Source organism: Poecile atricapillus, chromosome 7 (genome assembly GCF_030490865.1).
Source record: "Poecile atricapillus isolate bPoeAtr1 chromosome 7, bPoeAtr1.hap1, whole genome shotgun sequence".
NCBI lineage: Eukaryota > Metazoa > Chordata > Aves > Passeriformes > Paridae > Poecile > Poecile atricapillus.
Window position 1 is genome coordinate 27,065,663 of NC_081255.1, and position 24,758 is coordinate 27,090,420.

Here is a 24,758-nt window from a genome sequence, read left to right on the forward strand (position 1 = left end):
AATCCAGCAAACGACAACACACCTGTGATTTTGAGCCAGAAGAAAACCAGGATAGGAACCAAATATATGGACAAGCTGCAATTCAGTGCCTGAGGCTACAGAAGAGAGAGAAGGGCAGCCTAAAATCATTGCAGCTCAGAGCCTCATTTTGTAAGGACCCAAATAATTTTTCTGGACTTTGTTCCCAGTCATTTAAACCTTGCTAGAAGTTAAAATTACACCTTCCCCTAGGTGGCTATGATCAGCTTGTTATAAAGTTGTGTCTATTGTTTTCCCTAGATATGCAATGAGTGGTTCAGTGATATCAATTACTGAGAACTAGCACTTAACATACTTAATTAGGCACTCATAACAAAATGTGCGGGGTGGAATGCACAATACAAGAATGGATTCCCTTTGTTCTTTAGGAAGGGACAATTCTGACAGACACATGTAAATTAGGAAAAATTGCTTTTCTTCACAGAGAACCTGATATTCTGTGATTCAAGATAAAGAGTAAAGCATGCTGGAACAATTGTATTCCCAGAAAAGGTCAGACTTGGAGAGATCTTGGCAGTCAGCTCCTCACAGTCCTGAGGCGCAGGGCTCAAGAGCCAGGGCACGTGACAGCGTCTCTCCCCATCCAGGCTTCTCCCGAAGCTGAAGGGGCAGTCAGAAAAAAGTGAACTGCTGAGGAATTTCAGAGTGCCTGGGAACACATTTGGCCTCAGCAGTGCTCAAAGAAAGAAAAGCCAAAAAAGCAACCCTGCATTAGGAAGCCTCTATCAGCTAGCAAAGGATAAACTGTTCTTGGAATGCTCTCTTCAATGAGGCCCTCATTTCAGAGTCAGGATGGGTGGATCCAAAAGGTAACAGCTTCAAGTCCAGAAGGGAAGAGAACCGAGGCAGAGAAAGCGACTTTAACAGGGCAGGGAGTTGGTTAAATCCAAGGAGAAATATGTTAGTGCTCTAAAACTGAAAACTCTATTGTGGGATGTAAAATAAAACTATAAAAATCTCAAAGCCTCCTTAAAGTGTTCCTTACTTGCTAATTTAGAAATAAGGACTGAGCAAACGAATCCCTTCAAAAAGAAGTTCAAATGCTGGTTTTTTTCCATCTTTGGAATAAAAGCTGGAAAAATAAAGGAAGGGAGTTCTGCACTTCAAATGGATGAGGGATGGCAGGTCTGGTATCAGTCCAAAGAAGGGGCTTGGCAATGCTATAAATCTTACAGTAATAAAATGAAAGAACCTTGAACAGAATTCGTCCTTCCCCTAAGCCTTCAAAAAAATTCCACTCCTTGTGAAAAATGATATGCTGACAGATGAAAAAACTTACCATCAGCCTTCCCATTTCCAGGCATGTACCCAGCACATATGGACAACACCTGCACAAGATTCCCCACACTGCTGCACTGAACTGCTTTGCTACTGATTCAGCCAGGTTGCTTCTACTGAGAAGGTGAGATCACCTGCCTGGGCAGGCTGTGCACTGCTTACAGATCAGGAAAAGCAAAAGATGCTTAGGAACCAAAGCAAAGATCCCATAACCAAAGGTTATGTGGTGCTTTAAAGCAAACACACCAAGCACAACAGGGCATGGATTCCTAAGTGCCACTTAAAACACAAATAAACAATATTCAGTACTGCTGTGACTGAGAAGGAAAACAGCATGACAATAATAATTTTTAAAAAGCCACCTAGCTTATTCAAAGCTGGAAAAAAAAGAACTATAAATTACTTTCTTAGCCAATTTAATGCAAACATTAAAGGAGAACTTGAACAGGAAGAAGAGATGAGATTTCAGAAAATGTAATGATCCTGCGGGCTCAGAAGATATTCCGGATACAAAGCAAAAAGAAATGTGCCTCATATAAAACATGTCTGAGCTAGGAGTACACTAAATTACAACCACTACCAAAGGAGAAACTGAGAATGACAGTAACAAACACAGGCCAACAGACAGCAGCAGAAATGCAGAAGTTATTTGAAGAGGACAGGTGCCACCAAAATCAAGGCAGCTAAAAAAGGAAGAAGTATGCAAAAGAGGGGCCAACTAGCTGCTGGCACACCTAGTTGGATTCAGGATTTGGGTAGTAAAATTTACTATATTGTTTTGCTCTTTTTTTTTTTTTTTTTTCAGACTAGATGAGAACTTTCTTGTAAGGACAGAGAAAAAGATTCCCAAAATAAACACTGGGCACAGTGAAAGCGCTTCAGAATTATATTTAGTTGGACAGAAAGGTAGAGCTGAGTGTAAGCAACAAAGTGGATGAGGAATATGTGAGAGACAGGAAGATTTTGTGTTGGAAATGACAAACGAGATTATTCCTCCTCTTGACTCTAAATTCAAGGCAAATGGACAAAAATTGTAGGAAAATATGTTGGGACAGCCTAAGCATAAGCTGAAAAAGATTTCTGCTAAGGATGTCAGAAAGGGAAGCTGACAAAAAATGTGAGTGAGAAAAGCTAGCAATAAAAAGGCAGAGCTGAGAGATGCCATCATCTGGGCTTGTATCACTCCCAAAATTTTAAGAACTAAGTAGTTCTGCAGCACTTTGCCAGAAAGAGAAAATGACAGCAACACACAAATGAGTGACTGGAAGGTTGTCTTCAGAGCACAAAGAAGAGTGAGCAAAGAAGTCAGGGAAGAACAACACATCAAGCAGCACTGTGACAGGCAGGGCTGATAAGCACAGGAAGGTGAAGACATGTACTTGAGGAACTGGCCCAAAAGGCTGCTAAATCTTGTGAAGTGAATTTCAATAAAGTCTAAAGAATAGGAAACAGGGTGAAAATAATTCTTAATCAAACTGGGGAAAGGCAAGATAGAAAGGTCTTAAACCACTGCTTGACAGGTTTAGAGATGATGGGTAAGAAGGATGATGTGCCAGGAGCCTGAACCAAGACTGCTCACTGATGATGGAGAGAAAGCCACACCTGCTTCGTACAAAGGCACTAAAGAAGGGAGAGAAAGATTAAGGAGCCAAAATCCTACAGAAGCAGAGCACAGATTATATAAACCTCTTAAGTCCTCTCTGAAGTCCTAGATCAAGTCTGGCTTTTGCTCATTAATATTTAATACAGCAACACAAGTAAATGCACAGAGCATGGTTCCTGCTGCTGTTCTCACAAAACCCAAAACAAACTAAAACTAAAAAAACAACCTACCATGCCAGCTACTGAAGCAAATAATGTCGAGGTCTCTGCAATTTTTCTTCCAGTGGAACAGCTGAGATACCCAGCCTAATTCTGCTAGGAGTGTGAGTTTTTGATATGGCCACCTATTTGTAGTCAAATTCTAATGCACATGAAGGCATTCATGTATTTTGTAACATTCTCCTTTTGCATGTGCTCAGTTATCAGCAGATTGTTCAGATCTATAGTCTTGAGTATCAGCCCAGATACATCAGACCTCCATTGCAAGAAAAACTTATATGTATATTCTTCCTTAATTTCCATTATTAAAATCTATTTCCATTATGAAATCTATTTCTCAGTTCAGAAATGAATACAAAGTCTCATCAAAATTAGTTAACCAAAGGCAACACGGCTCAACCTAATACAGCTAAAAATAGTCCTTATTCTTTGTCAGCAAAACTCTCCCTTTCATTTAACTTTTAGTGGTACTAGAACTTGGCTGTGGCACAAACACCTGGAGCTGGACAATCAAGTTAAGAAAGACTACTGGGACTGCTGAGAAAAAGGAAATCATGCTCTCTACAAGACCGAGGACGGTTTTAATCCTGGATCCGATATTTACTTAAATACTGACCTTGAATAATTCAAACTTTTCATCTTACTGTCCCCATCTAGCCCACTGAAGTGCTGTACAGATTTGTTAATATTTGTACAATACTCTGCACATGTCAAACACAAAGGATTACAGCTATTGTGGAACAACTCTCTTAATCCTTTCTGAAACAAGTACACTAATACAGCATTACCATTAAATTAAAAAGAAACCCTGAAAACAAGCAGGATGTGAAAATGCCATCGTTTAAATATTTCCTCTGCACCAACACATGAAACTCAACCGTGGGCATTACTTTTCAAAAACTGGAACATGGTGAAGATTTTACAAAAAATATTTATAACAAAAAGCTATGTATTTCTGTAGGAGTTCAAAAGTTCATTTAAAGACATCAATCTCAATGACAGCTATAATTTGTTGATCTGGTTGCTCTCACCAGTCCATCTGTATTAGACTGTACAATTATACCAGGACTAAACCCTGTGATGATTTGATGATCACACAGGCCACAAAGCCATGGAGATGCTGTCCAGGAGCCATCCAGCAGGTAAAACAGAGAGCACTCCAGGAAGCCTCCACAGCATCTCTGCCCAAGGAATAAGCTCAATATGGAAATAGTGGGTAGATTTATGCATTTTTTCAGTTTCTATACAAAAATTACAATGTGGTTCAGCCTCTACTATTTTTAAAGGAATTCTTTAAAATACACAAATAATTGACTGACTGGCAATTAGGAAATACACTGGAAAAAAATGTTTTACTGTTCAATTATGAGAACAAAAAACATTAAGTTACATTTTTCCCTCTTCACTCCCCTGCAAATTTTAGCATATTTTAATTAGTTTTAGTTACCATAGCTACCATAACCATACTATCTTTGAAGTCAATTTTATTAAAATCCTGAATTTCATGTTTTTACTGTATGCTAGCTGAGCTTATACAACATTTACAAGCATAACTGGTGCTAAGTGGTGCAACAGAGACACTAAGCCCACAAAAAACAACAGCAGCGTAGGTCACCTGCATGTCTTTACATTACAAAAAAAAAAATTAGATGATTTCTGGCTATTAAGGTGAAGCAAAAAGCAAATGTGACTGAGGAACAAGCAGGTCAATTGAGAAGGGTTAAAGACAAACAAACAAAAGAACATATATTCAGAATAAGCAGGGTAATACAGGAAAGGAGGAAATTAAAGACAAGTGTAAAACCTTCTTGCACAGATAAATCCCAGGTTTTGAATTAATTTTTACAGACATTTTAGCCTGCTGATGACATCACCACTCTCATAAGGGTTACTCCAAACCGCTACTTAGAAGTTGCAGTTTCAAAAGTTCCAATTTTTTTTTTTTTTTGCTGCTACCATTTAGCTTTGTGTCAACGAGCCATAATAAAGCTTCAACACTGAACAAACAGAAACAACACCAAAAAGACCCCACAAATTGTGCCTTTGTAGAAGTCCTTCATATCTTAGATATGGTCCTACACTAGAATTTAGAAGAAGGGGAAAAAATCCTCCACCCTTCATTTTACATGAGTTAAAAATAAACCAGAAATGGATCAAATACAAAATGAGTGTGAAATTTAGCTTTAAATATTTTTCATGAATACTGTCATACTTGTGTTCAGGACTATATTTAGGAGTGTGAAGCAGATAGTTACCGTTATACAAAATGATTTGCTGAACCTCTGCATACAGCCAGCTCTTTTACCTGCTGAAAAGGTAAAAACACAGCAGTAGCACGTCAGCTAAGGGTGACAAAGGCCATGTCTGTCAAATATCACAGGAAAAATTTAAAAAAATAATAATTGAAAAATAAAAATGTTATTGAGCTCAAGGTTACTTCAGCACTACCTAAACTGCTTGGCTTAGTTTCTTTTAGCAACTGGAGCAGGCCCTCAGCACAGCAAGACTGCACAGGAGGTGACACCACCATTAGGGACAGCTGGACTTGCTGCTCCAGGGCAGCAACACAAAAGCTCATCCCAAGTACTCCCAAACCAGCCCAGGAAAAAAAAAAATAATTAAAGAGACTGTGAGGAACCACTGCCAGTACTGGGAGGTCTCCTACAATCTCTTCCTGGGACTTTTTTACTCAGGACAACCCTTGGGATCACCAGAGGAGCATCTGCAGGTGCTTTGTCGTTTTTCCTGGTGCCATTTCTCTCCAGGTCTCTGTCACACGCCATCCAAGGAATGTATCCCAGCAGGGGACAGGCCCAGAGATTCCTGGGAACAAAGAGTCAGCTTTTCCTACCACAATGGTTCATTCACCCTACTGACTGCTCTGGGAAAGGAAATGGGACATGTGGAGCACGCAGGAACATGGGATGGAGCACGGGGACAGTGGCCACAGCCAGGACCTGCTTTATGTACTCCAGCTCCCCAAGCTGTCAGAATGATGCAAAGAGGAAAATCTACGGAGAAGCCCAAGACTACAGAAATACCAATAAAATCTTGGACTTAAATATTACACATCAAGATGACTTCCTGACCTAAATTTTGTATATTCTTCATATAATCTAAAATCTCATATTGGAAATTTTTCACATATTCCAGAATTTGACAAAGGGTCCTTCATCCATGAACTTTCCATAGCAAAGAAGCTTTGATATACACTAAGAAGCTGAAACACTCTCAACCCTACTCAAAACTCAGTCCTAGAATCATTTTAATTTAGATTTTTTCTATGAACAGAGATTTTACATCCTTCTGAAATACACAGTAACATCTCACCATGAGCTGCACAGGCTCTTAAAACTAAAAAACCAAAAATCACACAAAATCACATTAAAAATTACACTTAAAAATCCATAAAAACTGGAGCATGGCATTTTATAAAGAGGCAAGAAAGGATACGGATGCACCAGGTATTAACACATTTGCTGTGGCAGCTAAGGAATTGCTGTGAGAATCTGATGGAGATGTTTGCTATGAGAGTGTGGGTGGCAAATGTTGAGGGCAGCAGCTAGAGAGCACAATTATTTACTGTAGTCAAGAATGAACACCTCCTAGTAGAAAACAGTCATTATTAACTTGTTAACAAACATAGCCTGAAGTAGAGAGCTTTTAGAAGCCCCCTTTTAGAAACTGAATTCATTCCAGCTAATATTCATCACTTAGAAAGGAAATAAAAAGCTCCCATGGAGTCATCTAAAGATCATGCTGCTCTAAGGTGCATATGCTCATAGATAACATTCTGCTAGTGACTATTAGACAAGTGTGGAAAAGCTGCAAGTGGCATATGTGTGTCAAGGAGAGGAACCAGAAAAAGCAGCTTTGGAGCATTTTGAGGAGAGGACAGAAAAGAAGAAAAAGGAAGGGTGTGGATGATCAGGAAGACAGACTCAAACTCTTCCTGAAAAGCTCTCTGCTATTTTTGTATTCTCAACAAGACAGACCAGCTAACGTCACCTCAAGAAACTGCTCTGTAGTCAAACTCCAGTCTGCTGAGCTCTATTTTCCATTCAAGAGGCAAGTAAAATTATTCCTTTATTAGTACCCAGCATCAGCTGCTGGTAGCCAAACGGTGAGCTTGTTAAGGCAAGGGACATTCACTTTAATATACCTTCTGTGGCTGGAAGGTCTAGAACTGAGTCAGGACAACCTTTCTGGTTTGAGCACTAGGCTTTGGCTAACTTTTGAAAAAGTGGAAGGTTCTAAGGCCAACACATCCCAGCAGTCTCAGCAGTTCCCAGCCATGCACACAGGGACACAAGGAAGCCACAGCTGCTCCCAGTTCATCTACAACTCTTCTCTAACATTGTCATGTACTATTCACCACACAATAAAAGACAGCAACACACCAAGCCTCTCACAATTACCTGATGCTCTGAGCATGTCCCTTCTTTATTTACTTTATTTACTTCCTTCTTTATTTTTCCTTTTTAAACTTATGCAGTTTATGCCCTTACTGCAGTGCTCTCTGCTCTGCAGCAACAGTATCTTTCACAACTGCACTGGCTTCCAACCACTGAACCTCAGCACAAAGGATCAAAGAATTGCTTCTAGACTCTCTGAAAAGAGGACAATTGTTTTATGAACTCTTTACACAACCAAAGCTCCAATAAAGCTTTGCATTATGGGCATAAACATTAGGCCTGTGTGAATTCCTACATTACAAAGGTAGAAGTCTGAAAGGTATCTAAATTTCTTTGGATATAATAGGAAAGGAAAACTCATTTCAAAAGAAAAAAAAACAATAATATGTGTCTTGTATCTGTGTTCTTTCTCTCCTTTTTTTCAAATTGCTAGAAAGGAAAAACAAATGTATCTGTTTCTCAAACTATGATTAATTTCCACTGCACAGACAGTGTTTGATCATGAAAATACATATAAAAAGGTAGAACTTTGCTTACTTGAGCAGCTTTACGAGCAAGAAAATTAGTCGCCACTCAAACTGTAAAAGAACACTTTGCAGGCTCAAAAAACCCCATTTTCCCCTCTTATTCTTTTTTGTTGTTTGTTTAATTTAATATCTGTAGCATAACTTTGATCCTGAAAACTCTTCCTATTGGGGATTTCTTGGACTAAAGCAGTAAACCTTTGAAGTCAATGATGCATGGTTTGTGCAGTTAGGGGCTCCTTCCAAAAAAAATTCAAAATCAACTATGTATATTTTAAATATAAAAGCAGGTTTATACACATTATTTACCTTATTAGTAAGATAGGCTGGAAACCATTAGAATTAAAAGTTCTGTACTGGTATGAGAAACGTTATTGCAGACTTGCAAAATTATTTTTAACTAAATAAGCAGTTTGCATAACATTACACTTGCAATGTTTGCCATACAAACTGGTCATAATCTGAGTTGGTCACTATAAAGCAAGAATTGTGCTATGACGTCTTCATGGAAGACCAAGTTTTCTCTCCAAGATTTTTAACCACAATAAAACACCAATATTAATATTTTGGGGAGAATATTAATATTAATTAACTTTAGAAGTTAAATTAATACTAACTTTAGAAGTAAGTGACGCTTTGTATACAACTTCTGTTGAATTCACCCAAGGTATTCTTACATGGCAGAGGGTGGAAAGAAGCACAGAAGTAAAGACTCATTTGGTGTTCAGGTGAGACATTTTCCAAGAATGCAAAACACAGATCTAGTCAAAGTATCTTGAGATGTGACAGCTGTAATAAAGACAGCTGTGTGTTTCCTTGTGTTCCTGGCTCTACAGGAGAATTTCCTGTAGAAATTAGAATCTCTGGAGAGCAATTAGTGCAAATCACTAATACAGGTAACAAGTCCTCTTCTCTGGAGGAAACAGCATATATTGGTTTGTTCTGGTTCAAGAGACATGAAACAAAGAGAAATTGTACAGAAAAATTCAGGAGAGTACCTCTTGGGCAGACACAGGCTCTGCCTGGAACAAGGGAACAGGCAAAAACAAGCACTTGCTGCTGGAAAACTGAGGCAACTAGGTGGGCTCAATATATGAGCAAAAGGTCTATTTCTAAGTATTTCTCTGGAGCACTTTAGCTGTTTTGAGACAGACAGAGGAACTGAAAGGGCACTGCTGCTGCAGTTCCCCAGTGGGACAGAGGAAGGTGAGGTCCAGTGAGATGCTGCCTTTGGGAAGAGGCCGTGCAAACCCCAGGCACTGAGATTGTTGTCTTCCATGGATCTGACAGGGAACCTGTAAGAAACACTTCACATACACTCCTCTGCCACAGACAGGACAGAAAAAACATGGGCTGGCACAGGACAACAAAAACTTAGCAGGAGAATCCACTCCTCTGCTAGATGGCCTAACTAGTTCCCCTAAACTTCTGAAGTTGCAAATGCTCAGAAACTGGAAAAGCTTTGCAGGGCCAAACTAAAGTTTGGCTGTTCCTGGATCATTTTAAGTATCTGTTCATGGCCAATACTAGAAACAGGATGATGGCTAAAGTCACTGGCCAAGCCAGGGACAGACTGGGCCACCACAAGGTTAACTGGCTTAGGAACTGTTAACGTTCAAACACAAAATTAGAAAATTACCAGTTTTAGGTGACTTTAACACCAAGTTACTCTGTTTAGACATCAGACTCAGCACTGCCTCCTAAGAGCTCAATACTAAACAAAAGAGTTTTTTAAGCCCATTCCATATTCAGGGAAACAGACATAACCAGTACTTTGCCCAAAGTGGAAAAGTCAGGATAAGAACCCAGTGTCCTCTCTGCCACCCAGACTGACATTTCAAATGGTCATAAAAGCCTATTGGGCAAGTCCACACTAACCAGCAATTTGCTACAACCACCAAACTTCCTTCCCATGTCAACTATGACTATGGCAGCGAGGAAACGACACAAAGTCTTCAAGGAGACACTCTGCCAAAGAGTGACTGTCTGGGGGCAGTGTCCCATCAGTACTATCTCACCCGGGCTCAACATCCTCAAATGGCCAAAAAACGGGGTTATTTCCTAGTATGCCCTTTAATTGGTCCTCTTAGCTCGGAGACATTTGTTATCTTTAAACATGTACCAAACCAAATGTAGCAAGCCCACGCTTAAGAAGGGCAGTACCTGGAGATCTGGTTCCACTATTGCCTTCCAATTTCTGAAGTCACTTAAACTAACAAAGCGGACATAAAACAGCACCCCTCAAATCTGGCAACAACTGCAAAGGTACACAAATGACTCCATGCACTATAAATAAGCCGTGGACGAAAACCTAAACTTTTTTTTTTTTTTTTTTTTTTTTGGTAAGTTTCCACCGTCCCCCCCTCCCCGGGCACCGCGGAGGGGATCACGGGGGTCGCGGGTATGTTGGAAACCGACCCTTGGGCCCCCTCCCCGGGCCCGGGGCCGCTCGGAGCTGCCCCTCCCCACCCCCGGCCCCGCGCCCCCCGCCCGCCCCGGGCCGCCCCCTGCCCTCCCCTGCCGCCCTCCCTCAGCGGGGAGGGGGCGGCATCGCCCCCGCGGCCCGGCCCGCCCTCACCTGCCAGCGCCAGGATCTGGGCCTTGTGCAGCAGCAGGCGGTCGCCCCACTCGCCGGGGCTCTCGTCGTCCTCGTCCGCCGCCTCCTCGGGGTTGCGGTACACGGTGTAGACCTTCTGGTTGTCGAAGTCCTGCTGGGAGGTGGGGCTGAAGTCCCGCACGCGGGACACGGGCAGCGCGTAGCACACGTTGTCCTCCAGGAACCGCACGAAGGCGTACATGGTGCGGGGCGGCCGCGCGGCTCCGCGCCCGCCGCCGTATTGTTCCTGCGGCCGCCTCTGCGCTCGGCTGAGCGGGCCTGGCCGCGCCGCCCGCCGGGCCCCAGACGGCGCCGGCCAGGCGCGAGCAATCCAGCGCGGAGCGACGCGAGCGGGGCGGGCCCGGGCGGGGGGAGCGGGAGCGGCCGCGGCCCCGCTCGGTGCCCACCGGCGGCAGCAGCAGCAGCGCCCCGCCCGCCGCCCCGCACGGCCCCGGGCCGGCCCACGGCCCCGCCGCCCTGCGTGCCGCCACCCCGCGGGCCACGCTGCCCGCCCTGCCCCGCCACCTGCGCCGGGGACTCGCGTCCCGGCTCCCACATCCCCACCCTCGGCCGTGGCCGGAGCCCGGCGGGCGCTCGTGCTCCGGCTCGGCCCCGGGAGAGGCCTCGGGGAGCTCTTGTGCCCCCAGGTTGGAAACTCCGTCCACGTGTACCTCAGAAATAGTGCCAGAGGATCGCGGAGTGGCTTGTGTTGGAAGAGACCTTAAAGATCATCTCGTTCTAACCCTGCTGCCACGGGCAGGGACAGCTTCCAGTGGACCGGGTTGCTCCGAGCCCCATCCATCCTGGCCTTGAACAGTGCCAGGAATGGGGCATCCATGACTTCCCTGGACAACCTGTACCAGGGCCTCACCAGCCTGGCCACCCCAAAGAATTTTTTTCCTGATAGCCCATTTAAACCTACACTCTTTCAGTTTGAAGCGGTTGCCCCTTGTCCTGTCACTACATGCTCTTGTAATAAGTTTCTCCTCATCTTTCCTCTTAAGTTCCTTTCAGGTGCTGCAAGGCCACAATAAGGTCACCCTGAAGCCTTCTCCAGGCTGAACAATCCCAGTTCTCTCAGTCTTTCCTCCTTGGAGAAGTGCTCCGTCACTGATGAACGTGGTGATCACCTTTGGAGGGGATCAGAGGGGTGACACACAATGGGATTTGTTCCGAGGGCCGGGGCAGAGCCCGTGAGTGCAGGGAAAATGGGCAGGAGGAGAGTGGATCCATCCTGGCCAGATAACACCTCTGCTCATCTGCCACTTGGCAACAGCATTCGAGCATCAGCTTTTACATGAAGGTCCTCTTGGTAATGCAGAACCACCTGCACTCCATTATTCCATGCCCTGGGGGTTGCTGGAAGAGCACAAAGCTTCCCCATCCTGCCCCAAAAGAGCACCGAGAGCTGAGAAATGCTGTGCAGGTGTGTCAGGACAAGGGTTAGAGATGGCACAGGTTCCCCAGCTTTTGGAGACCATTAGATACCGAGTATGGATGTCTTGAGCTTCATGTATGAAAAGGGTAATGTGGCAACATTGCTAATGGTTTGGAGCAAACTCATACTGCTGTTTCTAATCTGTTTCTGAGGTCTGTTTTACCCAACCAGACTTAGGAACAATCACATGGGGAGAACTATTTAATGTAAAAATAGAAAATAAATAAATAAAAAATGAATGGAATCACAGAATGAGTATGAGAGAGGGGCATCACCAGTTTTTTGTTTGCAAAACACCAACACAAAGCAAAACCAAAATATATCGTCTTTGTGGGTTTTCATATCCCTAGGCATTTCCAGTACTATCTGTGCCCATTGCACTGAGTGAAACCACACTGAACTCGTTTTTCCTGGTTATCTTTTATAGACTTCCTCTTACATGGGGACAGACCACAAGCTGGAAAACACGGAGTTCAGTTTTGACTGAGCACTGGCACAGGTTCCCAGAGAGCTTGTGGAGTTTCCATCACTGGAAGTAACTCAAAAGCACCTGGATGTGGTCTTGGGCAACCCCTTGAGCAGGAGCTGGATTAGGTGAGCTCCTGAGGCTTCTTCCAACATCAACCATTCTGTGACAGTGACAGAAATTTTTTAGTTGTGCCCAGCAGAAATCTCTGTTGTAATGTCCTGGAGTGATGTTGTGATGCTTGTACCCCAGTCATCAGTTCTGTTTATGCTGGATATGAAGTTCTGCACCTGTAACGCTGGTTCTGAGAGCGAAGGGGGGAAGAGGAAGCGCACAGTTTTGTTTTCAGGAACGGTGCTCACTGCCCCGCAGGCTGCTCCTCACTGTGGTGTCTGCAGCACGGACAGACAGCGGGACAGAGCTCTCCTTTGCTTTTAGTTAGTTTTTAGCTAGCTGAGGCTGAGAAGTTCCCTGGACTTGTTGTTTTTGTTTTTTTTTTTTTCCTTTTTTTCTTAAATCTGTTCAAACCTTCTCTGGACTGAAAACCCAAAAAAAACCCAGGAGCTCACGCCTGTGGCCCACCAGGGCCTGGCCCTCGGCAATTTCCAGAGCTGGAGGGACTGATGAGAGATTGAGCGAGCTGAGCTACACCACATAAAAAAGACTTTTCTAGATTTGCCATCTCTTCAAACAATAAGAAGTTTTTTTGTTTAAAATTATTCAATTTCTGTTAAATAAAGTTTTTTCCACTCTTCTCCAAAAAATTTTTTTCCTGAACCAGTTAAAAAAAAGAGCCACTTAAATTTCCTTTCTAGAAAAATCCCATTCAGAAATTTTCTCCCAAATTTTCCCAAAACCAAGACACTTACACTGCACATGAAAACATAAGGAATCCATACAGGTGTAGTTAAGCCAATGTAAGTATTTCACCAACAAGCTGTAAACTTCCCATACAGTAATGGCAGCTTTATTATTTTAGCAATTACAGAGTTTTGCAAATACTCCAGTTTAAGATTGGGGATTTAAATGGCAGTACTTTATGTTAACAATAAAGTATTGCCAGACTGGTGTGTAATTACAGGCAAATATAAGTCTGCTACAAAGTATGGATGACAAATGTATTCTAGTAGCGAGTCTGCAAGGGAAATGAAATTCCAGCAAGGATTGTGTTGCTGATCAAACAATACCAGCTGCTGTAGCACTGCTGTCTCCTCTACCTCATGTTACAGTGGGGTACAGGGAGCTGCAGAGAGATGACAGGACAGGCTGATTGCTGGAATTACTCCATGGACACTGTTAAAATTATGTGAAGGACAATTTTGAAGTACTAAGTTCAGTGGCCAGTGAGGGATTGGGTAGACAGCCTCCTGCCAGGATTGTATTCCCTCCACAACTGAATTCTATTAGGGGTGTGTAAGGCTGCTGTCCAGGGAAAGGCACTCAGAGCAATGGCAAAACTGGAATAAAAGGAAACAAAGAGAAGGTCAGTACTCAAAAATTGGTTTGAGTTGGAAGGGGAGAGATATCTTTGGATACCAAGGATGCCTGGGCAATTTGTCCCAATGAAAGAAAACCAAAAGGCTTCATGTGAAGGCAACTAGCACCATAGTGAGTTTTTTGGTTGGTTGGTTGGGGGTTTTGGGGAAAAGGAACACTCTAAACTGGTGTTCGCAATATTTTACATTTGAATGTTCAATTACAGTGAAGGCTGTAAAGATTTTTGTATCAGCAGCAAAGAAATAAAAGGTCTCAAATCCTTTAGGCAGGCTGTTTCACAGTTCTCCACTGAAGGACGTTTTTGGGAACAGGTAAGGGTCGGGATGATAAATGCATGTTTACTCTTGGTCCCTTGCACACACGTTGAGCCAGAAGGCAATATAATGCTAAAGAATTAATAATGATCCCATGCATTTTTTTTCTTCTGCCTACAAGGAACAGTGTTAATTTCTGGCTTTAAAATCTATAAATAACCTGCACTGGTTAGCTGTGAAGCTGAGGAAAAATCCATTAAAGCAGCGAATGAAACACAAGTCACTTGTCACTCCTGTCTTTTGGACCTTTCCCATTTCTACTAATGGTTAGCCAGCTGCTTTAACACGGAGCAGAGCTTGAAGTTTAAAGGTGCAGAGCTATTTTAAAGGTGTAGATTTTAAAACTCATTGTTAAGGGAATTACTGGAACCTCACTGGATTTAAATCCTCGAGCCAGTCCAGCCTTTTGGAAACAGCACAGCCCTGCTGAGAAGTAAATTGTTGTACTTTCAAAATGCAAATGAAGCCTCGGCTTAGAAAGTAATACTGTCACTCCAAGAGTGGAGAAGCTAAAAAGCACAGTCCCAGCCCTTGCGGGACTCCTGAGTGGCTCTTTCTTGGAACACTACTTATATTTTGCTGGTGCTATTTTTCTTGAAAAGTAAAAAAAGCATTCAAGCAAAAGCAGATGTCCACAGCTTTCATGTGCACTCTGTGTTTTCACTTAAATATACAAAATGAAAAACTAATAGTTCAGATAAAAGTTATGCAGGTGCTAAATCTCTTTTCACAGCAAAACATTAAAATTAGGCTCATCATTCACATTATTCCACATCTAGTACCAAATTCTCAAAGGACACCATATTGACTTTAAATCTGCTAAAGAGGAAATTCCTATTTTCTTTTACTGTTCCAGTGGAGGTGCTTCACTACTACCTGACTCTTCAGCAGTAACCATACATTGGGCTACTACTAGGAATCCCTACACATCGAATATGTGGTTTAGAAAACTATTGTTTTCTTGTGGATTTATTTATTTGTCCTCCAAGTAGCACATTTCTTACACAGTTGTTTTCAAGCTGAAATATACCTTGAAGGAAAGATATATTCACGAGTTTTTGGGTAACACTGTATTGGAACAATGGCATTAAAAGGTTAAAGTACTCAGCTAACAGTGCACAAGAACTGAAGACTGTTCAAAGGTTTATGTATGTTCAGGCATACAATGTACTCACAATCTGGCTAATTTTTATGAAGAATATGATTGGTAGAGTGGTCAGAAGATACCTCCATTCCATGGTTTGCATTTTATATCTTACAGTGAAGTGCAAGACAAAGTCATTTCTATGTTTAAATGAATTTTCCTCTGAACAAAGTCATGCACAGCTTCTAGGTGTTTTGAGAGAGAGGGTGGTTGGAAGAAGGGAATCCACTATCCAGATGGAGCCAGGTAAGCGTTCAAGAGGGTTGTTCCCTTTTATATTTTAAAATAAATTTTAGTGTCTCTTGGGACACTATCACCACATTGTGCTTTCAGCATCATAGTGATTACATGTAACAATACAAACAAAATCTAAAAAGGTCCTGTTCCTGTGTGATCCTAGAAGATGGATAAGAAAATATTTGTGTCCATATATAATTCTGAAGCACTAAATTACCAAGAGTAAGGGAACCTAGATTACACAGATAAATTCTGAAGATTTAATCTTCTGAAATCTATGGCCTTAAACCATCCTCGGTCCCAATTCCTCAGAGTGATCTAACGTTTCTCAGGGCTCTGGATAATACTCAATCATCTTTTACAGTAAATTCTCACACCCTCACAGAATATTCTTTCAAAGAAATTAAACCCAAGGAACACTTTAGGGGTCCATTCACATAGGAGACACTTATTTCCCAGCTGGTGCATTCTGTATCATGAAAAGGTAATGATTAAGCCCAAGTGACCACGGGAGAAGGCTTTCTCACTGTTAATGACTGGCTGGAGAAACCAAGGACCAAAGAAAAAGCCAGATAGTCATTAACTGTTGAAAATTCCTGACCTAAAGGTCAATATTGCTATTATGAAATTGGAAAATGAAAAAGTAATTATTTTCTTTGGGTTTTCATATGTGGTAAAATATAAAATTCTGGTGTCTGTTGCTGTGGATACTGGTCTGTAAGGTACTTATCTTTCCCATGCTGGCAGGCTATGCAATGGATGGATCTGGGATTGGCAACCCTTCAGGAACGTGTGCCAGACTGTATTTTCCTTCTCCAAATTACAGGTTAAACGTGCCCACAGAAAGTCAACAGGAACCAGGGGACGCTGCCAGTCGGCACCATCTCTCCTTGGTGAGAGCAGCAATTCCCCCACCCGCCCCCAGCCTTGTCTGGCAGCTGCAAGTGACCCCCAATCGTCATGGCTTTCAGCTCCTACCCTCATCTACACCATTCCAAATCTTGCTAAACACCGTCTTCTGCTCTCAGGCAAAATGCTGTTTTCCATGCTATAAACTCCTTTCCTGAGAGGAAAGTAGGGAAGGCTCTGTGTGAGCCGACTCGTGCATGGACTCACCTGTAAAACGCGTCCTTCAGGTGCCATTGCCACCTTCTGCAAAAACTGCTCTGGAGACGATATTGCTCTTGCAGCCCAAATGATCTTTATTGCTACTACCATCCACTGATGGCTTCAGCCTATATATTTTCACTCTAACTGGAAATTTTATTTGAGATTTGCCCTTTCCTATTATAAACCAGACTTTCCCCTGGCTTTTGACAGGTGTTTTACTAATATGACTCTAAAAGTAGCTTAACGTGCATAGATTTTGCACCACCACAAGAATTTGATTCCTTCTGTACTTCAGATGAAAAAGTGACTTTCTTTTGGCAAAGACTAAAGTATTTTTGTAACCTTTGGGCTTCAGTGTAAAATACCGTTGCTAGACACTGCCTGTGATTATCTTATGGTTTAGACAGATCCTCTAAGTAAGATGGTATTAATGAACCTTTTTCATAATATTTTCATTTTGGTTTTCTATTTACATGTCTGAACAGCACTGTTCTGTCTTGAATGAGCATTTATATCTCATACTGACAGGGAAAATGTTACTGCAGCCCTTTTCTGCAGAGACCTATTCTGCTTGAGAGGTTCACACAAGTAGTGTGGGATAGACACAGAAGGAAAGGAGGTCAGCTACTAAAAATGCAAGACCACAGTTTTTTCCAAAAAAGGTACCTCCACATACTCCCACTTCCCTTTAGAAATCTGATTTTAGCAAGAGTCTGGACAGGTTCCAGAGATGGTTCTTGCTGTTTTGGAAAGTTCAGCTGCAGGAACTGGATTGAGTGAAGGCAGATTCAAAACTGCTTAAAGAGATGTTTTCACAACGCAGTGCTTTTTAATTTATACTCCTGTCATATTCCTTCTAATCCCTTTCAATGCTGGTTATATTTCATTACAAAGTGAGTTTTTAGAAAAAGTTCCCAGGACTTACTGCTCACATCTCTCTACTTCAGAAGGTAGAGTTTTCTACTTCTAATGAAAGTCACAATCAGAGATGGACCAACAGCTCTTCTGAAGAACATCAACTAATGTGAGCACATAAAATCCTCTTGTGGAAGGTGAAAGGGAGATAACAAAGCAGGAATAATCCTTGAAATATTTCAGAAAAGTGCCTTCCTCATCTGTGTATTGATAATAATCATGTTTAAATTAAAAGAACAGAAAATGAAAGCTGAAACTGTTGGCAAGTGAAAGTGCTCCCTGATCTAAAATCCTTTACTTTGCTCTCTGAACCTCTCCACTTTCACTAAAACCAGAGGTCTTTACCATTTATGAGTTACAAATGAAGCTGCACCTTCAGTTTTAACTCACCTACTACTCTAGTAGGTGAGTTAAAAAAAAGCAACACACAACAAGCAAGGAGTTGCTGTGACCCAACTCCCAGAAATTCATACAACGGGGTAACTGTGATAGCCCCTCCAAGAACTGTTCTAGTTTTTTAAAGCAGCATAACTCCTTTTATGTCACACAACCTAGATGATTTGCATTCATCTTTGTCCCACTTACAAGGAAGGTGCTCCCTCAAAATAGAAAATGGCTTAGGAAACTGATAATCCAAGAAGTGTTTGAAACCTCAAGGGTCTTCTTTCTTTGCTGGTATTTTCCAGAAAAGCCTGAGCAACATCTATTGTTTAACAATATTTAACATTCAGGGGAATCAGGATCTTTTTTAAAGTGTGATCAGAAGGAAGGGCTCTTCCTAGGCTGTCCCAGAATTACTCATAACAAAGAAAGCTTTGTTTCCTAAAGAAATACCTTGCACTGGAATACCCTAGGGAAACCAGGGTTTGGTTTTTTTTCTTTTAAACAAAGACGGGAATGTTCAAGTTCGAGGTTCCCTTTAAGTACTCTTCTAACATGAATATTTTTAAGGATGCTCTATCAAGTTCATGCATGAAATGTCACCCAGCCGTTAGTATATTTCTATGCAAATACAGCTGTGAAAGCTAATAACTGAAATCTGCATTTTTTCCACATTTCCAGTGTATTAAGCAACTTCTCATTCTTTTCTGTTTTCTAACTCACATTAGCCTCTTGTATCAATAAAACAAAGCTTGGGTTATATTGCTTCTTGCTTGAATTCTCTGCAAACATCAAAGGTGGACATTTGAATAAGCAATTTAATGTATACATTTTTATTCAGTTCAGTATACTGATTTTCTCCTGGTAGGAATAAGAATTCTGCAAGACGACTGCAGAGAAACACACCATTCAGAATATGAATTGGAATATTCTCGCAATGCTTTTCAGTGAGGATGGTGTGATATTAAGATTAGAATCCTGCATATAATCAGATTTTGATGCTTGTACACACAGTCTGGTATTTCTTTTCCTTTACAAGATTTGTATGCAAAAACACAGCAATCCAATATTTGGAACATGCACTGTCTGCAGATACTACACAGTCCAAACTGATGAAAAAATAATGTCAAGGAAAATAAGAAAGTGTCTGGGGCACTGCAGCATACAAACTTTTCTAAATTCATCAGAAGTAGTTTTACTGTTCTGAAGAGAGAAAATATTGCAAAACCAGTCCTTCCAGAACAGTGAGAGCAAACAGGGCTTGTGTACATCCCTTTATTAAATCTTGGACTAAAAATTGACTCTTTGGGAGCTGTAAATATTTCTACAATCTTTCAAATTCTCTGATGTGATACACACAGAATTTCTTTCAAAAGACCTATATTCTCCAAATTCCCTCTCTTATTATTTACCAGTACATATAAGAGGTAATAAAATAGAAAAGATAAGATAGGTGGGGATTTTATTAGAAGCAAAAGGGGGTACTACTGAGAATATATCACAGTATTTAGGGAACATAAATATAAGGCATACCTTCAGCTTCTATCCAAAAATGCAAGAGAAAAGACCACAAAGCAAAGGAAGTCTGAATTTTGTTTAAGAACTAAAAGGACTCATCCCAGTGCAGTGTGGGATTCTGCTTCAATAGTTAACTGATTGGGATGTAAGCTAATAATGGCTTAGGTAAATTTTCACTGATGAGAAGTGATGAATTGACACATTTCTTAAGAAATGAAGATAGTTCAGTAGACACCATTATATGTCATGCCTCTGACCTGGAGGCACTGTCTAGAATCACAGAATCATGGAATCTTTTAGGTTGGAAAAGACCTTTAAGATCATCAATTCCAGCCATTAACCCAGCACTGCTAAGCCCACCATTAAACCACATCCTTGAGCACCACATCTACGCCTCTTTTAAATATCTCCAGGGATGGTGACTCCACCACTTCCTTTGGGCAGCCAGTTCCAGGGCTTGACTACCCTTTCAGGGAAGAATTTTCTCCTAATATCCAATCTAAGCCCTCCCTGGTGCAGCTTGAGGCTGTTTTGTCATTTCCTATTGCTTGCTACTAGGGCAAAGTGAACAGCACCCACCTGGCTACAACTTCCTTTATGGTAGTTTTAGGGATTGTTAAGTCTCCTTTTCTTCAGGCTGAGCCCCCCAGCTCCCTCAGCTGCTCCTCTTCAGACTTGTGCTCCAGACCCTGCCCCAGCTCCGTGTCCCTTCCCTGGGCTCGCTGCAGCCCCCAGTGTCACCCCTGGCATGAGGGGCCCAGAGCTGGGCACAGCACTCGAGGTGTGGCCTCAGCAGGGCAGGCACAGACGGGCACTCACTGCCCTGCTCCTGCTGCCACGCTCTGGCTGCCACAAGCCAGGTGCCATCGGCCTTCCTGCCCACCTGGGCACCGCTGCCTCCTGTTCAGCTGCTCTCACCAGCACCCCAAGGGCGTTTTCATGATCTCTCCAAAGTTCACTAAAATCCCTCCTGACAGTTCTCATGGGTTTAGTTTGGTTTGGGTTTGTTTTTTTTTTTACTCTGTTAACCAAAAGAGGAAGGATAGTAATCATTCTTGCCCTCACATCATGTATCAAAGTGAACTTGAAGAGAGGTTGGACCTAGCAAGGACTCTGGTAGACCTCAGATATCTATATGCAGCTTTACAATCCAAGAAAGCCCACAGAGTTATTGCTTACCCTGCAGGGCTGTCTCAGTACAAGATCTCAAATACCATCTGTGCTCAGTGTGGAGGCTGCCAAACCCCATCCACAGAAACCATGGAGCACAGAGTGTTTTAACTCCCATCTTGCTCTGGAGCAAAGGCTGAAAAAAGACACCTCTCTCCTCTAACAGCCTGAAATTCTCACCCCTGGGTGCAGATACAAAGTTCCTTTCAAAACTAGGCCAAGGGAGATTTCTTTCAAAATCTGTCAACAAGACCAGGAGGTCAGCACAGTGATGTCTCCCATTTTTAATTGATAAACTGCTTGCTGGGACTCTTGCCTGGCAAGTGAGGTGTCTGGCTTTGGTTCCCCCGTCTGCCTGAAGGAGTTCAGCCCTCCCACTCTGCACCTCCACTTGTAAAATCCTTTCCTTCACCTAAACACACGTAACTTCCTGCAGTTAAAACCCCCAGGAGAGGAATGCATCTGTCTCCCAGTCTCATGCTCAACGCATTACACTCCAGATGAGCTCTTACTGATCACTTGTAAAGGTAAAAGCACAGCAAGTAACCAAGTACTGCAGGGTCATGCATTTCCTCCACTGAGAGCAATCTGCTTTCAATTTATACATTGGTAAATTGAATCACAGAATCATAGAATGGGTTGGGTTGGAAGGGACCTTAAAGATTATATAAAACCACCTCCCTTGACCTGCTGACCGCACTGCTCTTGATAGGTTTGGCTTTCAGGGCTGCAGGCACACATGGCCGGGTCACGTTGAGCTTCTCATTAACCAACATCCTCAAGTCCTTCTCCTCAGGACTGCTCTTAATCCATTCTCTGCCCAGCCTGTGTTTGTGCCTTGGATTGCCCCAATCCATGTGCAGGACCTTATTTTAAGAGCACATATATAAGAGCAGTCACTGTAAATCAGCAAATTTGCAGAACACTTGTTATTCCTCAGTAATTTCTTTAGGGGTCTGTATTCTAGAGAGAAAAGCATTGCTAAAGTGGGAAGTAAAAAATGTAAGTAGCAATTAGACTCTCTCTTAAATATTCAAATAGCTCCAAGGTTATGTTTTCTCTGAAAAATATTCTCAGTGAGTGTGTTCGGTGCTCTTGCAGTGCATGACATGTTTTAGCTTCTTTGGGGATTTAGTTTTTGAAACCTTCAGATTTTAAGGCAAATGGAAGTGAAAAAAAAAAATGTTTATACATTAATGCCTTGCTTTAATTGTTTTGCAATCTGGCATGTATTTGATTGTGGTCCTTTCTCAAATAGCAAGATCAATATAAATGCCATGTTTTGGAAGACTAAGATGAAAACTAGAATTCCCTGTGTCTTAAAATTTTGCCTAAAATGGCAGCTGTGTCTTTGAGATGCTATTTAATTAACATCAGTGGAAGACTGTCAGTAATCAGTACTGTTGAGTGGTTTATTTACTTGGAAAAAATATGGGTTTCGGTGCATAACTTTCATCTTTTAAGTTTAGAAGTTTGGGTACCAGCGATATAATTTGCGAAGCTATCTCTAGGCAATTAAAATATATTCTATCGTTTAACCTTTGGATGATGTATAAATATGCATAGACACTCCTACAAGGCAATTTGGCTGCCAATCTGGAAAATGCTAACGCTGTAGTCAATAAGTCAACAGTCTGCAAAGTTAAATTATGAAATCAGAAAGAAGTGCAGTTCACATTCAATCCAGATATAAAGGTCCTAAGGATTTCCAATTTTCTGTGTGGGACAGTAAATTTCAAAGACGACTGTATTCTGCCCCAATAATCACGATCTGCAGAGCGTGTTCAGGTATTGTTGGAGAGATTAAAACCACAAAAACAGAGAGGAACAGCTCAGCATCAGATAATCACAAGCAATTCTATGTCAGCAACAGACAGCTGGAGACATATGCCAACAATATTGTAAAAGTGGGAAAATGGAGATTTCGTGACAGCAAGGACGTGGGTTTCATACATTAAGCTAAATCTCAACCCAAAATACTGATATTGTTGCTCACAAGTAACAGCTCTCTGTCACAGTGTTCAGAAAGTCTACCACTTAGCATAAAAACTATGTAAAGCAGAATTAGGCAGAAGAAGGTATTTGTTTCTCTAATATTTTGCATGTTGAGCACCTATTTGATCTCAGTGTTATCATGGACAAAGAGATCAGAATATTTTTTGCCAGATCAGCTGGAAGAGCTGTCCAGTTATGGACCAGACTAATGATTTGTGAGAATCTTGTGTGAAAAAGAAGTTAGATGGAATTTTATCTACAAATATTTGTCTAAAGATTTTTACTTCCAAGTACAGTTTCAAAGAAAATGAACAAATCTTGACCTAACTTGAGTCATTCTTTTTTCCCTTTCCCTTGAGTTTCAGGTGTCCCTGTTCTTCCCTGATAGTCATTCCCATCTATGCCCACTTTTGTCTTTTACTTTTTTAAATTAAACATTTACTAAGAAGTCTGAGAATAAAGGCTGAAAAAATCCTATTATATTTATTGCTGTGAAGCAGAAGAGAGAGCAGGGAAAATACTTGTGAAGTAAAAAATAATCTACCTTTCCACTGCTTTCTCTCAGAGCCTCCCTTACAGACCCATAAAAACATTTTCTTTCTTTTTTCTGTAGTTGACCATGTAAAATCAAGATAAAAAATTCAAGGCTTTGAACCCAAAAAAACCCCCTAAATTTCCTATTTTCACAAACAGTTCTCATAAAACCCTTTGTACGTTGGATTTCTTGTAAAAATGGGAACTGGCTTGAAAATATTCATGGGGAAGTAAAACTGTTCTGATGAGTTGACTTCCCCTGCATATGAAGAGCAGTTTCAAAGTGATGTTTTATAGAGGTGGCTGGGCCTGAACGTTTTCTGATTTTACTGTTGAAGCCCTGCCTTTCATCTCAAGTGTTTTGTCCTGAGATCTGGCCATGATTCCTGAAGCTGTGACTCTCAGGGAGGGTAATGGAGACAAGTGACTTGTGAGGAAGCTCAGGTCCAGGTCCCTGAGGTGTTTGTATTTTAGGACTCACAGCCTGGCGTGGATTGAAGAGCAATGTAATGCTTGAGGCACCGATGAAAGAGTTTGAAAAACCAATGCAATAAGAGGCGTCAGCGGGGAATGGGAGATTGATTACAACAACTAATGCCAAAAAGTTCTGAAAAGAAGAGAAATGTAGTCTGAGTAAAAGAAATAAAGAAGAAAGGAGGGAAAGGAAGAGCTTGCATGCCTCCGGCAACTTGCCTGCAGATCGATGTGTGCTGGGGACAATTAATTGAGCAATTCCTGTGACTGGTTTTCACATGAGTGTGTAAAGCTTGATGATACTCTTCAGTCTAGATCAGGAGGCTGGATTGACAGGATCTACCCTGAAACTCAACTTTACTAAAAACTCGAGTGGCTTGATGAAGCTCATCTTTTGGATCAGTGGAAGGCCAGCACCTCCAGATAGATGAGAGATCGCCCATCCATTTAGGGGTAGGAAGGACCATTCTCTCCTGAAGTGATTATTGGTTCCACAAATATGTAGAACAGACTGGACACATGGTGTTGGTGTGGCTGAAGCAACACAGGGTAAGTTTTGACCTGCACCTTCTCCTTCCCCCACAGATTAATACCTCAGTTTGTGTGGTAGCTTCTTTAAACAGACAAGAACAGAAACTCTTAATTTTGGGATGTAGTGAACCACTCTGAACTGAAAACCTGTGTGAACAGAGGCCCAAAGCCAGCATAGCTAATCCTGAGAGGCTCACAGACGTACAAAGATGATATTCCAGCCCCACAGAGCCCATGCACAGCACTCATCTGCTGTCACAGCAGGATGTGGCTGCAACAATCCTACGTGATGATTATAACCTGCATTAACTCGTGTTTGGGGTCGCTGTAATGCAAAATGCATTACTGCAGCCTCCATGCT

The 24,758-nt window shown here is 41.9% G+C and overlaps 1 protein-coding gene across 3 annotated transcripts in view; it reads right to left on the reverse strand.

Annotated features, from left to right (window-relative positions):
- LOC131580845 (BEN domain-containing protein 5) overlaps nt 1-24,758 on the reverse strand; it is an 880,930-nt gene that overhangs the window by 338,076 nt on the left and 518,096 nt on the right. Inside the window, exon 1 of one of the 3 annotated variants that reach the window (XM_058842534.1) lies at nt 10,656-11,074. The exons of 1 other annotated variant lie outside the window; for it this stretch is intronic. In XM_058842534.1, the coding sequence (XP_058698517.1) occupies nt 10,656-10,875 (220 nt within the window). In that variant the 5' untranslated portion in view covers nt 10,876-11,074. Of the gene's footprint in view, nt 1-22; nt 141-10,655; nt 11,075-24,758 lie in introns of those variants that run through there. One more of the 3 variants, XM_058842535.1, reaches the window with a different exon arrangement.